This window comes from Rissa tridactyla, chromosome Z, assembly GCF_028500815.1.
Source record: "Rissa tridactyla isolate bRisTri1 chromosome Z, bRisTri1.patW.cur.20221130, whole genome shotgun sequence".
NCBI lineage: Eukaryota > Metazoa > Chordata > Aves > Charadriiformes > Laridae > Rissa > Rissa tridactyla.
Window position 1 is genome coordinate 77,127,174 of NC_071497.1, and position 12,688 is coordinate 77,139,861.

Consider the following 12,688-nt stretch of genomic DNA (forward strand, 5'->3'; position numbering starts at 1 on the left):
ACCAGGCCTCAGCCTTCTCCCGGAATCACAGAATCTTAGCGGTTGGAAGGGACCTCTGAGATCATCGAGTCCAACCACGTAAAAAAAAAAAAACCCCCACAAAAAAAAAAAAAAAAGCACCCACCTACTAAACTCCACACCCACAACCCCACACACAACACCCCACCACAAACCAATAATCTTGGGCACTAGAGCATGCCATAAAGAGCCATATCTACACGTTTCTTAAATACCTCCAGGGATGGTGACTCCACCACCTCCCTGGGCAGGCTGTTCCAGTGCCTGACCACTCTTTCAGTAAAGTAATTCTTCCTAATATCTAACCTAAATCTCCCCTGCTGCAGCTTCAGACCATTTCCTCTGGTCCTGTCGTTATTCCCTTGGGAGAAGAGGCCAACCCCTGCCTCTCTACAGTTTCCTTTCAGGTAGTTGTAGAGGGCAATGAGGTCTCCCCTCAGCCTCCTCTTCTCCAAACTAAACATGGCCAGCTCCCTCAGCCTCTCCTCATATGACTTGGTCTCCAGACCCCTCACCAGCCTGGTAGCTCTCCTCTGGACACGCTCCAGCACTTCAATGTCTTTCCTGTAGTGAGGGGCCCAGAACTGAACACAGCACTCGAGGTGAGGCCTCACCAGTGCCGAGTACAGAGGCACGATCACTTCCCTACTCCTGCTGGCCACGCTATTCCTGATACAAGCCAGAATGCTGTTGGCCTTCTTGGCCACCTGGGCACACTGCTGGCTCATGTTAAGCCGGCTGTCCACTAACACCCCCAGGTCCTTTTCTGCCAGGCAGCTTTCCAGCCACTCAGCCCCAAGCCTGTAGCGTTGCCCGGGGTTGTTGTGACCAAAATGCAGGACCCGGCACTTGGCCTTATTTAACCTCATCCCATTGGCCTTGGCCCATCGATCCAACCTGTCTAGATCCCTCTGTAAAGCCTTACGACCCTCAAACAGATCAACACTCCCACCTAGTTTGGTGTCATACACAAACTTACTGAGGGTGCATTCAATCCCCTTGTCTAGATCATCAATAAAGATATTGAACAAGACTGGCCCCAAAACTGAGCCCTGAGGGACACCACTGATGACCAGCCGCCAACCAGACTTTGCTCCATTAATCACAACTAAGCTGCCTAAGCCTTGGGCAGCAGCAACTCCTCCCTGCTTCCCACTCCTCCCCGAGCCCACAGCACTCAGAGACAGGCTCAGAGCTCCCCCCAGGGAGGAAGAGGAGGCAACGCAGAGACAGGGACAGCAGCAAGCAGCACAGGACTGCCAGCACACTCCAGGTTTATCCCCCCCACACCAGTTGGGCGACCCCACCAGAGACCCCAAACCTCCCACCTAGGGCAGAGAGCCACAAGGGCACAGGCAGATGCACTTTGCTTACAGATTTTATTGTCCACGGAAGCTGTGCTCCTCCACGAGGCGGGCAGCACTCCCAGTCCCACCAGTAAGACTGGACTGGTAAGGAGGGTAAGCCCTTTAGTGCTGGTAGGATCATGCTGCAGAGGTGGAAGACACAGTCTGGGATGGGGAAGGAGACAGAAGGAATGGCACCACCTGCACAAGGATGCCACAGGATTAGGACTGGGGTACCTGAACAGGCAAAACCACTCCCCAAGCTGGTCCAAGCCACGACAAGGCTCAGGAGAAGCTGGGAGATCAGAGGGCTCACAAGTGACATGAGTTTCCAGGCCACAATTCTCACCACCCCCAGCCGTCTCCTCTCCCTGGCCTCACCCAGCACAGCCGAGAGCTGGCTCCACTGCTCCCCATCACACCTCCTTGGACCTCTGCTTGTAGTGCACCTCGGGAAGGCTCCTCAGACGCTCAGCTGCCTGCAAGGCACAGCACAAGGGGCAGCCACCGGCTGGTCCCGGGGACAGCCCTAGCACAGGACCCTCTGCCTCCCTGCAACGCCCCCTGAGCTGCACTCACCTGCTCCGGGGTGAGGTCCCGCTGCGCCTGCGCCAGCATCTCATAGCCCACCATGAACTTGCGGACAGTGGCAGAGCGGAGCAGTGGGGGGTAGTAGTGGGCATGGAGCTGCCAGTGCCCGCAGTCCTCCTCCAGGTAGGGGCCCGTGGGGGCTCCTGCCGGGGGGTGCACCCACTGCATGAGCCCCTGGGAGGGGACAGACACAGGGATGGGAGGGTCGCGGGCGTTCCCTGGCCATGCCACTCACCGTGCCAGCCCATGGAGTAGGGGAAGGAGACTTCAAAGAGGTTGTCGTACTTGATGAGCAGCCTCTGCATGATGGAGGCCAGGCCTGCAGAGGAGTGCCACGGAGTCACACCCCGAGCTGGCCAGCCCTCTCGGCCTGAGGGGTGCCACCCTCAGCAGCCCTCCCTGGGCGGACATCGGTGACAGGCAGGAAGGATGCATTTGTCAGTTCCACCCCCCTCTCCACCCACATAGACAGCCCCCATTCCTCATCAGCCAGCACCCCAAAAATATGGGGCACATTGTGCTTCATCACCCCAAAAACAGCACTAGTCCCTCCACCAGTACTGCCTGTGCCTGGACACCCAGCCCTTGTCCTGGCGTAATGGAGGTGACAGTCCCCCCACAAGCTGACCCCAGCCGCCCCACACCCCAAAGGGACACAAACCCTCCAGCACCAGCAAGGCTGCCATAGAGCTGCCTCCCAACAAAAGCTGAGTCCAAAGGATGCGGGATGGGGGCTGATAGGATGTGGAGCCACTCACTGTCCCTCTCACTGTCACAGAGGTCCTGGAGGCGGCAGACATGGCGGCGAGGCAGCAGCAGGGTCTGGTAGGGCCAGGTGGCCCAGTACGGCACCACAACTAGCCAGTCCGTGTTTTCCACCACCAGCCGCTCCTGTAAGACAAGGTGCCGGATGGGGACACCTGCAGCCCTGACACCCTGGGGATGGGCGCTCCAAGGGGCCCTGCTCTTGGGGGCTACGGGTGCCCACCCTGATGCATACCCATCTCCCAGGGAGGGGATACGGACAACAGCCATGTCCTCACCTTCCGGCATGCCTCCTGCTCGGCGTACTCCAGCAGCATGGGTACACCATGCTGGCTCAGGTGCTGCCGCTGGGTCCGGTCCTCCAGGCGTGCCTCGTTCGGGAGGAAGCTGCTGGCCCACACCTGGGGGGGGGACATTGGGGCATGGGGCCGGGTTACCTGTACCCAGCATTTGCAGGGGTGCCCCAGCCATCCTGCCCATCTGCAGGTCCATGCTGCCACCAGGTGGAGAGTCACACGTGTGGCAGCCACCAGGGACAGTCCCCCCCGGAAGGGAGGTGACAGGACAGCCACGAGGGGATCCTCTGTGCAGAAAGCTTTGGGACTAGGGCAGTGGGGATTCCCATCACATCTTCCACCTGGGTTTGTTGTTTGAGGGTCACCTAAAGGGATTCCTGGTTAAGCTAGGTCACAGGTGGGACCGCCTCACCTGGCAGTGGGGGTGCGGGTTGGAGCAGCCCATCATCGCTCCCTTGTTCTCGAAGATCTACGGAGGAAGAGGTGCAGCCAGCAGGTCCCAGCCCCAGGGTCCCCGCTGCAGGCTGCCATGGTGTCCCCAGCACAGGAAGAGAGCATCCCACAGGAAAGCCGAGCCTCACACACACCTGGAAAGGCTCAGGGGGGACATGAGGTCGGGAAAGGGGACCCACACATGTCCGGGATGGTCCCAACCCTGGGTGCTGCCAGAGCACCCAGCCCTGGCCCCCCACCTCCACCCACAACCCCTGGGGCAGGGAGAGAAAGGCAGCCCCCACCAGCCCCAGACCTGCACCCAGGGGTAGGAAGCACCCAGCTCAGCCGCCAGCTCTGCCCACGCATCGATGACAGCCCGGATCTCCACCAGGGACATGAGGGGCAGCGTCAGGTCTGACCAGGGGTGGAAGCACATCACCTTGCTGTGGGGGAGACAATCACGGCTGGGGCTGTGGGGCATCCCCCAGGGACCCCCACAGCCCTGCTAGGTGCAGTGGAACAGGGGACCCCAAAATAGGGCAGGTGTGCACAGAACAGGCACCACAACGGAGTAGGTTCCATCTGGCTTCATCTCACTGGTCCCAGCCAACACCATGGCCTGGACCCCACAGAGCCATGGAGTTACTTACCACACACCCCGCGCTGCTGCAGCTCGAAACAAGGGGTGATCGCTGTCACCTGGGGAAGGACAGAGAGCAGGGAGGGAGAGGGTGCTGGGGCAGCACCCATTCCTCTCCAGGCTACCCTGCAGCCCCCCCAGGACCTGAGCCTGGGGGTCCCCAGCAGCCTGCTCTCCCCCCAGAAGTTACCAGGCTCGGGAGCATCGGGCTGCAGCGCGGGGAAGTCATTTGGGAAGACAAAGGTGCCCTCGTACTGCGGGTTCACCTGCCGGGGCGAGAGACGGGATCAGGGGGCGACGAGGCAGTGGGGGGGAGCCCGGACCCGGACACCTGCGTCCTGAATGGTACCTCGCCGTTGGCCCGGGTGGCCCCGGGGCAGAGGGGGTTGTGGGGGTCCCAGCGGGGCACATCCTCGGGGGGCGGCTTCTCCAGCTGCCCCTGCCAGGGGCGCTTCACCCGGTGGGCCGACACCAGCACCCAGTCGTCTCGCAGCGGGTTGTAGCGAGCGTGCTGGTGCTCTGCGGGGAGAGAGGAGAGGGGCGTCGGGGGCGAGGGGGAGGCAGGGAGGGACAGGGGTCGCAGACCCCCCCGCCACCACGCCTCCTCCTCAGGTAACCCTGCAAGACGGCCTGCGCCCCACTTCATACTCCCCCCCAACCCCCAGCTTCCCCCCATCCTCCCCGTCTCGGTCCAGGGGGGGTTCCCCGGAGCAGGGAGGGTCCCCCACAGCTCCCGGCTCCCCGGGGCTCGGCTGGGCTCTGCCGGGGGTGCGGAGGGAGGCAGGCCCCGGCCGTACCGCTGGTGCGGAAGCTGCCTCCTCCCCCCTCCTCCTCCTCCTCCTTCTTCTTCTTCTTCTTTTTCTTCTTCTTCTTCTTCTTCTTCTCCTCCTCCCCCGCCGGCGACGCCTCCATGCCCCGCCGCTCCCGGAAGCCTCGGCGGCGGCGGGACGGGCCCCTTACATCCGCCCCCCGGCTCCGCTCCGCCCCGCCGCGCCGGCGCAGGGCCGCCCGCCGCCGGGCATGGCGTGGCGGCGGCGGGGGGCGGTCCCGCTTCGCCCGCTCGCCGTCCGGCTGGCGGCGGGGGCGGAGCGGCGGCGGCGGCGGCGATGGGGGCGGCGGGCCGGCGGGCGCTGCGGGCCGGGCTGGCGCTGGGAGCCCTGGCGTTGGTGCTGCAGGGGCTGCGGGGATGGCTGGCTTCCAAGCGGTACGAGTTCAGCCCCGCCGAGATCGCCCAGCTCGCCCGGCACCACGCGGGTACGGCGGGGCCACAGCGGCTGCGGTGGGCGGGGGGGGGGAGGGCGGGGGGGGATGTTGTGGGAGGGAGGAAGTGGAGGGGAGCGGGATCGAGGAGGGATGGTGGACGGGGAGCGGGAAGCGGAACCGGGGGCGGGGCTGGGGGACGGGGGCGGAATAGGCTCAGCGGCCTGGGCTGGGGAAGGGACCCGTAGCGGGGACCGGGGAGGTTGGGGTACAGGGGGGGTGGGTATCACGGGGGGAACGGGGAGGGGCCATGGGGCTGGGAATGGGGCGGCAGGAGCGCTGCCGGGGAGGGATCAGCACCGGGGAGCGTGGGGGAATGGAACTGGAGTGGAGGAGGGATGGGGACAGGGGCAGCAGCGTCGCCCAGCCCCGCTGGGGATGGATACGGGGTTAGGGCGGCACTCTCGGTGCTGGGGCCGGGACAGGTCGGGGGACTAAGCCCCAGGTGGGCCAGGGGCAGAGCCGACCCCCAGCTAGGGCTGGAGGGGAGGGCTGGCCCCGTAGCACGCAGGGTGTGCGGTCACTGTGAAGGGGTTGCATGTCACCAGGGCAGGGTCACTGTCTCCTTGTTTGGGTCCCCCATATAGCCCAACGCCCAAGGTGGGCTGGAGCGCTGGGTGCTGCACATCCGTCACCATCTGGCTAGGCAGTGGGGCCGGGTCAGTGGCCACAGGGGCTGAAGGCTGGAGAGAGGAGACATCTTCCCTAGGCAGAGCCCTCTAAGGATGCGCTGGGACGCTGTGACTGTGGAGGGGATGCAGGGGGGGGGACAGCAGGGCTTGCTCTGTGCCAGGGTCTCATGGCAACCCCGGGTGCTACAGGGCTGGACCATGAGCTGGCTTTCTCCAAGATCATCGTGGAGCTACGGAAGAAGCACCCAGGCCACATCCTGCCAGACGAGGACCTGCAGTGGGTGTTCGTGAATGCAGGCGGGTGGATGGGCTCTATGTGCCTCCTGCACGCCTCGCTCACTGAGTATGTGCTGCTCTTTGGGACAGCCGTCGACACTGGGGGCCACTCAGGTAAGCAGGCGGATGGGGCCAGCGGGCAAGGGGTTTCTCTGAGCTCTTTCCACTCCGCTTATTCATGTCCAGCTGCCCCAGTTGTGGTGTGCCGAGGGCAGGGAGCCCGCTGCTCCGCGTCTGGACAGGGTGCACAATGCTGGATAACAGCCCTCAGGTGGGGACCGGCCCCCGCGGTGTCATGCAGTGCCTGCAGGTCCCTGTGCATGCTGTGTCGTGTGGCCAGGACTGTCCGCATCCAGCTGGCAGGCAGTGGCAGGCATCACGTCTCCCATTGCTTCAGCAGGGAGTGAATGCCAAACGCGCTGGAAGCAACAGGGCTTAAGGACACCAAGCAGCCCAGGCTGGTGGGATATGGCCAGTCACACAGGCAGCCTGAGTACCAGATCCAGCTGCGATCCTCAGTGTGTGGAGGGCCTGGAGCTGGCATCCTTCCCCCGAAAAAGCTGCTCCATGGCTCAGACTTGGGCTCCAAGCTGTCCCCAGCAGGGACGAGCTGAGACAGTGCTGTCTGTCCTCAGACTGAGCTGAGTGCTGTCTGCCCTCCCACAGGTCGGTACTGGGCAGATATCTCCGACACCGTCATCTCGGGTACCTTCCGGCAGTGGAAGGAGGGGACCACCAGAAGTGAGATCTACTATCCAGGTAAGTGCGCTAGCCACAGCGCCCTGCGAGCTGGATCCATGTCCCGGGGCACAGCCACTCTGCAGACTGGTCACACAGCCTCCTCCTTCCAGCTGTCAGAAGCCAAGAGCTTACAATGGCGCGGTCTGTGTCCCCAGGGGCACATCCCAGCGTCTCAGTGGGTGCCAGTAAGAGAAAAGTCACCAAAACTGGGGAGGGGTTGGGGTGTGCAGACCGGGGTGCCCAGCCCCACAAGTCCTAGTCCCACCCATCTCTTTGGGAACAGTGTGGGGCAGCCAGTGGGAGCCATGACGGTTGTGTGTGTTGACAGGGGACACCATCGTGCACCAGGCGGGAGAGGCCACGTCGGTGCAGTGGAGCGCGGGCACCTGGATGGTGGAGTACGGCCGGGGCTTCATCCCCTCCACGCTTGCCTTCGCCCTGGCCGACACCCTCTTCAGCACTCAGGACTTCATCACCCTCTTCTACACCCTTCGCGTCTATGCCAAGGGCCTGCTCCTGGAAGCCAATGCCTTCTTCAGCACCTGGGGCTGCTGAGCCTGGCTTGCCGGGGCACCCTGCTGGGCACAGCTGGCTCCTCTCCTCCAGCCTTCCTCCCTTTTCCTCCTCCCCGAGCCCAGACTCCAGCAGAGGCAGCAGGACACCCCCTGTGCCTCCCCCAGATAGCTCTGTCCTTCCCCATGGGCCAGCTGGGTGCCAGGACAGAGGGACCGTGGTGGTCACAGCAATACAGACCACCAGTTCTCTTTACTACCTGCCTCTCCCCACTTCTGATCGCAGCCATGTCCTGCTTTTCCTTCCCTCGGAGCTGGAGTGGCCTTACAGGGTACAAACACCCCTGTGTGCCCTCAGCATGCAGCAGGAGAGGGGCTGGAGCTGGTTATCCCTGGGCTCCGCAAAATTCCTGCAGCTCCTGAGACATCAGGAGGAGGATTCTGCCCTCGGGGCAGGGTGTACGGGGGGGTGGAGCCACGCCAGAGTACCCCTTGTAAAGGTCAGCCAAAAAGTTCCCCATCTCCCTGGCAGTCTGCCGGGGCTGCGGGCAGCGCAGGGCGCTGTGTCCAGCTGGCAGCATCTCCTGTGGCTCTGTCTCCGCTGACGTGGGTTGGCAGCACGCAGTGTCACCCTGACACAGGGCAGGATCTGCACCGGACCCCCATCGCTGGCAGTGAGGGGATGCCCAGGTTCTATGCGGGAGGTTCCTCTTGGTCCCCTATGTGTCATCTGCTCCACGGGAACAGGCCAGACTGGAAGAGAGTCCCTTTCCCCACAGTCCCCCTCCCTGCCGTCCCCCTCCATGGGGGAGAGCCACCGTCTGTCGCCTTAACCGAGAGCCCGTTCTGCGTGGCCTCTGGGCTATGCACATATCCAGTGTCTGCGGGTGCCCGGACCTCTGTACTAGCTCAGGATGGGATCTCGCCCCTCGAAACACTTCCCTTAGCTGTGACACCCCCTGGGGACAGCCACCCCACTCGGCTGCCGGCATGGGATCCCGGTTGCTGAAGGAGTGCTGCAGACCCCCAACCAAGCCCAGTTGCGGACCCTGCTTGCAGCCCTGCGGCCAGACCCCTGCGGGCTCATTGCTTGGTGGAGGGCTTTCACCTCCACGCTGCTGCCAAACTACCGTAGTGTGTGTCCCTGGCCACCAGGCCTGTAGCATGTCGCTCCTCCTGCTCCCTGGACTGTCCCCATCCTGCTGACTGGCAGCCCCGCACACGGGCTGCTTCTTAATTTGTCACCCGGAAAGAGTTATCAGTAATAAAATTGTTCATCCCATCCGCTCGGGTCCACAGGAGAGTCACTGGAACATCCTGAGCCGCTGCCATGGGGAACAGTGCTGGATCCATCGAGCTCCAGGCTCAGTGGGGCCCCTGCTGGCAGCTGGCGACAGCTGGGTGTCCCTGGGAAGCTGGCATCATCCTGCCGGGTGTCCCTGGGAAGCTGGCATCATCCCGCCCGGGGTCCTGGGAGCCAGGGGAGCAGTGGTGAACAGGATCAGCCCGGTCTCAGCTCCCGGGGACCGGCGGGAGATGGTGCTGTTACTCCTCTCTCGGCTGCAGTCGCTGGGGACCGAAAGCCTGTGCTGGTGCCAGGGCTCTGCTTCCATGGGGGACCCGAGAGCCCGGGGCCTCTATCCTTTTGAGGGACATGAGTGCCCATGCTGGGCGTGCGGCCCTGGGGGTAGATGGACCCAGGCGTAGCGGGTTGGTGGTCCTGAAAGGTTTACACACCTTCACCCCTGCCCCCATGTGAGAAGGGCACAGGAGTGGATCGCTGGGGGGGGTGTGGATGTGCGTGTGTGCCCGTGCTGGCAGACGGGTCGCGCACATGCGTCTGTATGTATAGCTGCAAGCAGGATGGTTTTGCGCCTGTGCGTGTCTTGGCAGGGCATGCATAGGTGTGGGCATGCATAGAGGTAGAACAGTTTGCAGGGGGTGTGGGCAGAGCAGGTGGGGGTTGCACATGTGTGCACACGTGTGTGTATGTAGGTAGAACAATCAGGCGTCTCTTCATACAGTCAGAGTAATGCCATACCTGTGAGTGTTGGGCACGTACGGGTAGGACATATGTGTCTGTGCACGTGTGTGTGCCCGTGCAGGTGAGACGAGTGTGCACACGTGGGTGTGTGTGGGCACAATCTGAGCGCACACGTGTGCACGGACCGGCAGGACAACCAGATACACGTGTGTGTGTGCCTGTGTGCTCGTGGGCAGGCTGTGTCCGTGCACACGTGCCTGCGGGCAGCCCGTGTGTGTGTGTGTGGGTTCCCAGGGGCTGCGAGGCTGCCCCAGCCCCGTGCTGTGCCCGTGCCCTGGGGTTTGTCGGGGCCGTGTCGAGGAACACGAGCGATCCCACGCCAGCCCGCACGGCAAGGCGCTAACTCAGCAGCTCGTATCAATACCACTCCACTTACAGCGAAGGCCGCGTAATGAAAATCCGATGGGCACGCTGGTGGGAGTAAATAAGTATGCCATTAAAATGAGAAAATCAAAGCTCTGGACAGGTCTTTTCTCTTGCCCATTGATTTCTTTTATTACGGAAATATTGCTGCTAAATAACATTAGTGTGAACAATCTCAGCAGTGTTTTCCGTAGTGCCCGTGTCAATAACTCCATCGCAGGCGGGGGATCCCCCCCAGCCTGGCTGTGGGGCCGGCAGCGCCGACCAGGCAAAGGGCTGCTCCGGGGGTACCCTCCCCACCATCCCCAGCAAAGCTGGGATGTGCCCAACAGAGAAACCAGACAGCACAGGGTGGCTCGGGCAAGTGCCACCAGCACGGAGTTGAGCTGGGACACAGGAGCTCCAGCTGCTTTGCTGCGGCAGGAGGGGTTGTCTCCATCCCAGCACTGAGCAGGGACAGTGCCAGGCATTCAAGTGTCCCTAAAAGCAGCCTTTCCCTTCAGGCTGGGTGTTTGCAGTCTTTCCCTTCAGGCTGGGTGTTTGCAGCCTGTTATGGAGCAGGTAAGTGTCCCCACTGCCCAGCAGATGAGAGATGGGTCCTGGACGCAGCATGTCCCACAGGCTCTTGCTGCCTTTGTCCCTTCCTCCCCACTCCTCATCCATGCCTGAGTCTGTGCTGGACAGACCGAGCTCCCTGTTTGGTTCACCAAACCAAACATTGTTTGGTTCACATGGAGAAACTGAGGCACAAGGTGGGATCTCACCAACAGTCACCTAGCTCCAGCACAGCACCTGCTCCAAGACCAGGGCTTGCACTCAAGCTGCCCCTCTCCCCATCGGCTGCCCGCACACAGGTGCCCACCATCCTCCAAGATGCCCACAGGTGGCAGGGACATCCCTGTGAGGCTGGAGGAGGTGACCAGGACACACGGGAGACATGCACCCTTTGGTACCCAGCAGCCAGGTGGGACCCCAAGGCACCTCAAAGGACACTGAACACCTGTGGAGTGGCTGGAGACGGGCAAGAAGACAGCCATGGGCACCTGCACTGTGGGTCCAGCTCTGTCCCAGCCCCAGATGAAGCAATGGCGAGCAGCAGCTGCCCAGAGCCATCGCCAGGACAAATGCACATCGCTGCCCACCAAACACCTTCCCCCTGCAGCTCGCTCTATCTTGCTGTCCCTCTGCATGCAGTGGGTATTGATCAGCCCGCAGGATCTATCTCCCGATTCCTCCTGCGGTATCTCTCTGTTCCGAGTATCTCTCAATCTGCTCCGCTGTCTGCCATGCCCGTCTATACCTCCAGTATCTATCTGTGCCGCCTCCACCGCAGCCGTCGATAGCCGTTTGTCTGGGGGATTTCTTTCTCTCCAGCTAGGAGCATCGCCAGACCCTGGTGGTGCAAAGACGCTGAGCGGGAGGGTGGAGGGGACAGAGTCCAGCTTGCTGCCCCAGGGAGAGCCTGAGCATGGGCACACTTTGTGACACATGTGCAGAGCCCTAGAGCCACTGTTGTCACTGTAGAAGCTCTAGGGAGGAACTGAGCCATGCTGGTGCAGCTGGGATGGGTCCCTTGGTGGCCATGCCCAGGGCAATGGGACACGCTGTATCGATGCAGACCTTGATGCTGCCTCTAGCCAGCCTGGCCACATACCCCACCCCTGGGTGCCACGTTGACACGAACACCCCAGCCCTGCAGCCCTGGAGGAGGGGAGCTTCCCCAAATGCCTGGTTTCCTGCTGGGCCGTGGAAAAGTCCCATCACCATCACCACGTCGGGCTCATCCCACCCAGCCCAGCCTTCAGCCCCAGCTCCCTCCTCACCTCCATGTGCAGGAGATGGGGCACGGCCCCACGCAGAGGGTGCCAGCACCCTGGGGTGCAGCACAGCAGCACCAGGAGGGGAGGCTGGAGCCCTGTGTGGTGGGGACCTGTAGAACAAGTCCTGGGGGGTCTAGTAACCTGTGGGTCCCTCTGAAATGGGGCTGGGTCCTACCTTCCCCGGGGCAACGCAGCAGGATCGTCATCATCCATCCGCCAACAAACTGATGCTCAGGGGGGCTGGCAAGCACTGGGAGGTCCCTACGCCTGCCGCTGTGGGATGGGATGGGCCAGGGTGAGCTACAGCTGTCCAGCCCCGAAATGGGATGGCCGACAGCTGCTTTATCTCCTGTGAAAAGATAAACAGCGCCCGGGGGCCCTGCGGGGTCGGAAGCTGCCCTGCTCTCCTGGGGAAAGGGGCTCTTTTTTCCAGGAGAGCCTCTCTGGAGAGGACACTGTACAGTGCAGGATGCTGCCAGGAGCTCCAAGACAGGCACGAGCACCTGGGGAGTCACCGGCACCATGGCAGGGTGAGGGGCAGTTTCTCCAGAGATGCTCACAGGGAAGCCAGAAAGCCCAGAAGTGGTGGCTTTTCCCTGCAAAGGGACGTGGCAAAGGGGGCAGAGGTTCATCCTGGGCTGCGGAGCCTGAGAGCAAATCCAGCTCCCACCACAGCTGAGGCCAGCAGCTGTTTCCACAAGACGCTCTGGGGGAAAAGGCAGGACTCAGCTCATGCTGGGCTGTGAAGGGTGGCTGCTTCTGGTCCCTGCAGCACACAGGTGACCCCAGAGGGGACAGAGCCAGCAGACCTTGGCACCCAGAGCTCCTGTCACCCCATGCCACCAAGTGCAGCAGCATGAGGTCTCGGTGACAAGCTGCCCTGGGTGGGTGATGGGGCCAAAGCCACTGTCCCTTGGGTGCTGGTGTTGTGGGATGCTCCTGCTGCTTG

At 62.5% G+C, this 12,688-nt stretch overlaps 2 protein-coding genes across 3 annotated transcripts; one reads left to right on the forward strand and one right to left on the reverse strand.

Moving 5' to 3' along the window:
* Nucleotides 1–1,364: 1,364 nt before the first annotated feature.
* On the reverse strand, nucleotides 1,365–5,045 carry GALT (galactose-1-phosphate uridylyltransferase). Its single transcript, XM_054186926.1, has 12 exons — nucleotides 4,889–5,045; nucleotides 4,441–4,610; nucleotides 4,282–4,357; nucleotides 4,102–4,150; nucleotides 3,765–3,894; nucleotides 3,429–3,485; nucleotides 2,999–3,121; nucleotides 2,714–2,846; nucleotides 2,191–2,274; nucleotides 1,944–2,098; nucleotides 1,746–1,843; nucleotides 1,365–1,565 (listed from the first exon to the last, which is right to left on the reverse strand). The coding sequence occupies exons 1-11, from the start codon at nucleotides 5,001–5,003 to the stop codon at nucleotides 1,781–1,783; spliced, it is 1,155 nt and encodes a 384-aa protein (XP_054042901.1). The 5' UTR covers nucleotides 5,004–5,045; the 3' UTR covers nucleotides 1,365–1,565; nucleotides 1,746–1,780.
* Nucleotides 5,046–5,170: 125 nt separating this feature from the next.
* On the forward strand, nucleotides 5,171–7,702 carry SIGMAR1 (sigma non-opioid intracellular receptor 1). 2 transcript variants are annotated; one of them, XM_054186934.1, is made up of 4 exons: nucleotides 5,171–5,345; nucleotides 6,173–6,373; nucleotides 6,926–7,018; nucleotides 7,329–7,702. In XM_054186934.1, exons 1-4 carry the CDS (start codon nucleotides 5,198–5,200, stop codon nucleotides 7,553–7,555), a joined length of 669 nt encoding a protein of 222 aa, XP_054042909.1. In that variant the 5' UTR covers nucleotides 5,171–5,197; the 3' UTR covers nucleotides 7,556–7,702. The 2 variants fall into 2 exon arrangements, with proteins under 2 accessions (XP_054042909.1, XP_054042910.1); XM_054186935.1 differs by lacking the exon at nucleotides 5,171–5,345 and having other exon boundaries at nucleotides 6,275–6,326.
* Nucleotides 7,703–12,688: the final 4,986 nt, after the last annotated feature.